The sequence below is a fragment of the Mandrillus leucophaeus genome, unplaced genomic scaffold, assembly GCF_000951045.1.
Source record: "Mandrillus leucophaeus isolate KB7577 unplaced genomic scaffold, Mleu.le_1.0 Scaffold2, whole genome shotgun sequence".
Classification (NCBI taxonomy): Eukaryota; Metazoa; Chordata; class Mammalia; order Primates; family Cercopithecidae; genus Mandrillus; species Mandrillus leucophaeus.
The window spans coordinates 11,972,461-11,978,408 of NW_012102031.1; the positions used below are offsets into that span (position 1 = coordinate 11,972,461).

At 45.3% G+C, this 5,948-nt stretch overlaps 1 protein-coding gene across 4 annotated transcripts in view; it reads right to left on the reverse strand.

Annotated features, from left to right (window-relative positions):
* Positions 1–5,948, reverse strand: part of DEPDC5 (DEP domain containing 5) — a 166,880-nt gene that overhangs the window by 100,159 nt on the left and 60,773 nt on the right. For all 4 annotated transcript variants that reach the window (XR_001005987.1, XM_011979007.1, XM_011979006.1 and 1 more), the window contains exons 19-20: positions 4,867–4,903; positions 3,877–3,997 (exon numbers count right to left, since the gene is read on the reverse strand). Coding sequence is in view for 3 of the 4 variants with exons in the window: in XM_011979007.1 (XP_011834397.1) it covers positions 3,877–3,997; positions 4,867–4,903 (158 nt within the window). In the remaining variant the exon portion in view is untranslated. The remainder of the gene's footprint in view (positions 1–3,876; positions 3,998–4,866; positions 4,904–5,948) is intronic.

Genomic DNA, 5,948 nt, shown 5'->3' on the forward strand with positions numbered 1-5,948 from the left:
ACTACAGCCTGGGTGACAGAACGAGATCCTGTCTCAAAAAAACCAACTACCATATGCCCAAAACACCACAGAGCACACTTTTTTTTTTTTTTTTTTTTGAGACAGAGTCTCACTCTGTCATCTGTCACCCAGGCTGGACTGCAGTGGTGCGATCTCAGCTCACTGCAACCTCCACCTCCTGGGTTCAAGCGATATTCCTGCCTCAGCCTCCCAAGCAGCTGGGATTATAGGTGCCCGCCACCACACCTGGGTAATTTTTTTGTATATTTAGTAGAGACTGGGTTTCACCATGTTGGCCAGGCTGGTCTCAAACTCCTGACCTCAAGTGATCCACCTGCCTTGGCCTCCCAAAGTGCTGGGATTACAGGCGTGAGCCCTGCCAATCCTGGGATTTGTTTTTAAAATACTCCATCCAAAATTTAAATGTGGGAGAGGTGATGAAACAAGACTGACAACATGGTGATAACTGTTCATAATAGTAGTCTCTATTTGAGCATGTCTGAACATTTCCTAATAAGAGTTTATATATATCATATTTATATATTATATATATTCACACACACAATATATATATATCCTCATTAAAACATAAAATTCCCTAAGGGGAAAACCTCTAAAAGCAACAGGAAGAAGGATCAAAAGGAGAAAAGCCCTATAGAGATGCAAAAGCTCAGAACGAAAGAGTAAGCCCACCAACAGGGCTGCCCTTGTGGCATCAGAGCTACTCCCTTTCCTCCTGCAAGGATTTTTTAGTAAGAGCTTAAACGGAGCCTGAAAACACATTCAAAGTGCTGACTACATGTTTGTTCTTTCCACAGTAAATATTTAAACACCAGTATATGCTTAGCCATGTGTAAAGGTAGAGCACCAATTAAGACACAATTTGTGCCTTCAGAGACCACACAACCTGGGTACCACAAGGTCTTGTCATCTTTGATTAGACAAAAGAAAACCAATTTTGAACTATGAGAGCATTTTTAAAGACTACAAAGAAAAGCCCCTCAGTAGCTCTTACTGAGCCCTTAAGCAGCATCCACACACAGGAGAGAGGCTGCTGACAGCACTTAATTCTGAGCTCTAAGCATTCTTGGGTAGGACTGGATGAGGGAAGAGGACAGAAAACAATCATGTGGTCACTCTAAGTTCATTTGCCACAAAATTAAGAGACATAATATTATTCCACTCAGTTGTGCTTAAAGCTACAGAATTAAGAAATCTGGCCGGGCGCAGTCATTCATGCCTGTAATCCCAGCACTTTTGGAGGCCGAGGTGGGTGGATCACCTGGGGTCGGGAGCTTGAGACCGGCCTGACCAACATGGAGAAACCCCGTCTCTACTAAAGATACAAAATTAGCCAGGCATGATGGCGCATGCCTGTAATCCCAGCTACTCAAGAGGCTGAGGCACGAGAATCGCTTGAATCCAGGAGGCGGAGGTTGTGGTGAGCCGAGATCACGCCATCGCACTCCAGCCTGGGCAACAAGAGCAAAACTCCATCTCAAAAAAAAAAAAAAAAAGAAATTTGGAAAATTGGTTGGGCGCAGTGGCTCACGCCTGTAATCCCAGCACTTTGGGAAGCAAAGGCGGGCGGATCACAAGGTCAGGAGATTGAGAGCATCCTAGCTAATACGGTGAAATCCGGGCTCTACTAAAAATACAAAAAATTAGCCGGGCGTGGTGGTGGGTGCCTGTAGTTCCAGCTAGTCAGCAGGCTGAGGCAGGAGAAAGGATTGAACCCGGGAGGTGGAGCTTGCAGTGAGCCGAGATCGCGCCACTGCACTCCAGTCTGGGTGACAGAGCAAGACTCCTTCTCAAAAAAAAAAGAAAAAAGAAATCTGGAAAATTGATTCACAGTATTTGGTACACAGGGAAAGAAATAGAAGCTAGAGTTGTTTCACACATTCATGAAAAAAGAAAGTCGACATAAATAATATAAACATAAGCATAAAATCCAAGATGAGGCCAGGTGCGCTGGCTCAGTCTGTAATCCCAGCGCTTTGGGAGGCCAAGGCGGGTGGACCACTTGAAGTCAGGAGTTTGAGACCAGCCTGGCCAACATATTGAAACCCCGTCTCTACTAAAAAATATAAAAATTAGCCGAGTGTGGTGGTGCATGCCTGTAGTCCCAGTTACTTGGGAGGCTGAGGCATAGGAATCGCTTGAACCCAGGAGGCAGAGGCTGCAGTGAGAAGAGATTGCACCACTGCACTCCAGCCTGGCAGACAGAGCAAAACGCCATTTCAAAACAAAAACAAAAACAACAACAAAAATCCCCCAAGACTATAAAATATTAGAAGAAAATATGAAATATTCACCTGTAACTCTGGGGTAGAGAATGTTTTCTTACACAAGACCCAGAAATGAATAGATTAGTATATCTAACTATATCACAATTAAAAACTACCACATGGCTGAGTGCAGTGGCTCATGCCTATAATCTCAGCACTTTGGGAGACTAAGGCAGGAAGATGGCTTCAACCAGGAGTTTGAGACCAGCTGGCAATATGTAAGACCTCATCTCCACAAAAAATTAAAAAACTAGCTGGACATGATGGTGCATGCCTGTAGTCTCAGCTACTTGGGAGGCCAGAGGCAAGAGGATCCAGGAGGCAGAGGTTACAGTGAGCCATGATCGTGACACTGCACTACAGCCTGGGTGACAGAACGAGATCCTGTCTCAAAAAAACCAACTACCATATGCCCAAAACACCACAGAGCACACTTTTTTTTTTTTTTTTTTTTGAGACAGAGTCTTACTCTGTGGCCCATGCTGGAGGGCAGTGGTGTGATCTCAGCTTACTGTAAGCTCCGCCTCCGGGGCTCACGCCATTCTCCTGCCTCGGCCTCCCGAGTAGCTGGGACTACAGGCGCCTGCCACCATGCCCGGCTAATTTTTTTGTATTTTTAGTAGAGACAGGGTTTCACCATGTTAGCCAGGATGGTCTCAATCTCCTGATCTCGTGACCTGCCCACCTCGGCCTCAGGCAGCAAATTTTTAAAAGCAGGACTTAAAGAAAGAAAAGTTCTTGCCCACTCAGAATAATAAACTTAAAAGAAACGCTGTGCCCAAGGATAGTGCCAGCCCAATGAGAGGAAGATTGTGGAATTTGTGAATTGTTTCCCTTGGCTCAGAAGACCATAAGAACCAGCCAGGCACGGTGGCTCACACCTATAATTCCAGCACTTTGGGAGGCCGAGGCAGGAGGATCACTTGGGGCCAGAAGTTCAAGACCAGTCTGGCCAACATGGCAAAACCCCATCTCTACAAAAAATATAATTATTAGCCGGGCGTGGTGGCGCGTGCCTTTAATCCCACCTACTCAGGAAGCTGAGGCAGGAAAATTGCTTGAACCCAGGAGGCAGAAGTTGCAGTGAGCCGAGATTGTGTCATTGCACTCCAGCCTGGGCGACACAGTGAGACTCCATCTCAAAAAACAAAACGAGATGGGCACAGTGGCTCATGCCTGTAATCCTAGCACTTTGGGAAGTCGAGGCAGGCAGATCACCTGAGGTCGGGAGTTCGAGACCAGCCTGACCAACATGGAAAAACTCCATCTCTACTAAAAATACAAAATTAGCCAGACATGATGGCGCACGCCTGTTATCCCAGCAACTTGGGAGGCTGAGGCAGGAGAATCGCTTGAACTCGGGAGGTGGAGGTTGCGGTGAGCCGAGATCGCACCATTACACTCAAGTCTGGGCAATAAGAGCGAAACTCCATCTCAAAAAAACAAAACAAAACAAACAAAAAACCCAAAATGAAACAAAACAAAACAAGAAAAGATTTTCAAGGTTGCTCTCTTAGAGGCCACTACTGAACTTCAGGTTTTCCTACACAATTTTTACATGCACCCCCAAGTGAATCTGGCAGAAAACCTGCAGGTGGCGAGGCACTGGGCCCGGGATGGGCCGGGCAGCCTGAACACTTGAGCGTCATAGGCATCATAATCTACTTGGATGGGAAGGGCGTTCTCAGATTCTTTTGGACTCCCGAGAGCTGAAATACACAAATAACATAAATTGTTATCAAAAACATTTCAAACAGATGCCTGAGAGCTGAAATACACAAATAATATAAATTGTCATCCAAATACATTTCAAACAGATGCCTTCAGATAATCTTCACCAGAATCTGCAAGGTACAGGTGATCACCCTCTCCATGAAAAAATGGGGTAACAACCTATTCATCAAGTTGAGACTAAATGACGTATATGTCAAAGCAATATAGAACTGTATAGCACTAAATAAAGGTAAGGTGTGGATAGCATTTCATCCTTTTGTGACCCTTCTTAAAATAAATCATCTTAATATGTTTCGTAGTTTAAAACTTTCTACCTGATCCCTACAAATGGCCGATGGAAAAGAAAAACAAGTTTTTTTCATTTTGCAGATGACAGGAAAAAATATAAGGTCATTAAGGGATCCTGCAAACATGACACAAAGGGAACTCAGGTCTCCTGACTTTTCCACAGATTTTTTATGGGACTTCACATAGTTTTGTTGTCATGGGTAAGCTGATGCTCTTTTTTTTTGAAACGGACTCTTGCTCTGTCGCCCAGGCTGGAGTGCAATGGTGTGATCTCGGCTCACTGCAACCTCTGCCTCCTGGGTTCAAGCAATTCTCCTGCCTCAGCCTCCTGAGTAGCTGGAATTACAGGTACCCGCCATCATGCCCGGCTAATTTTTTTGTATTTTTGTAGAGACAGGGTTTCACCATGTTGGCAAGGCTGGTCTTGAACTCCTGACCTCAGGTGATCCACCCACCTTGGCCCCCCAAAGTGCTGGGATTACAGGCGTGAGCCACCACACCCGGCCAGCTGACTCTTTTTTTAAAAGCAAGGAAAAAAATCTCAAAAAATACTCACATGTATCACGGCCATTTTTTGCTTTCTCAGAGGCAGGCTGAAAAATTAAATAGATAATTAATCACTCCTTCCTTTGCTAGAAAAGAACTTATCACAAGGCACAGTGTGTATGTGCTGCTCCCAGGGTAGAGAGCCTGTAACTGATGGAAAGGCAGGAGCTAACATCTGACACCTACCTACCACGGTCCTTTATTCTCACATCACATCTTGCTGACTCTCACAACCCTGTCCAGTGAGGGAATGGACTCCTCCTTACAAGTGGGGATATTCAATTGCAGAGAGAATGAGGGACTTTACCCAAAGCCACATATTCAGCAGGTGGCAGAGCCAAAATTCAAGCCCAGATCTTTAGATTCTTGGTCAATCCACTGTTGTGCTTGTGCCACCACAGCTAGGTCCCACCTGACCCAAACGCTGCATGCTTCCCCCTTCACTACAGTGCTGTCATCTGTCTGCCTGCACCTACCAGAGCTGAGCACTCTGTAGATCACCCAATTTGCCAAAATCAAGTACAAGGGTAGAGGAAAAAACTAATAAAGCTATCACTTTTTACATTTTCTTAAAAATCTTTTTCAGATTAAATAAATAAAGGCCAGGCACAGTGGCTCACGCCTATAATCCCAGCACCTTGGGAGTCCAAGGCGGGAGGACTGCTTGAGCCCAGGAGTTTGAGACTAGCCTGAGCAACATAGTGAGACCCCATCTCTATTTATGTAATTTTTTTTGGTAATCTTTCAGGACCCTGAAACCTTTCGCAACAATATTAACTCTTGCTTCTTTAAAATAATCATGGTACCCGGGTACAATGGCTCATGCCTGTAATCCCAGCACTTTGGGAAGCCGAGGCAGGCAGAACACCTGAGGTTGTCAGGAGTACCAGCTTGGCCAACATGGTGAAACCCCGTCTCTACTAAAAATACAAAAATTAGCTGGGTGCAGTGGCTCACACCTGTAATCCCAGCACTTTTGAAGGCCAAGATGGGTGGATCACCTGAGGTCAGGAGTTCAAGACCAATCTGGCCAACATGGTGAAACCTCTTCTCTACTAAAAACGCAAAGAAATTAGCTGGGCACAGTGGTGG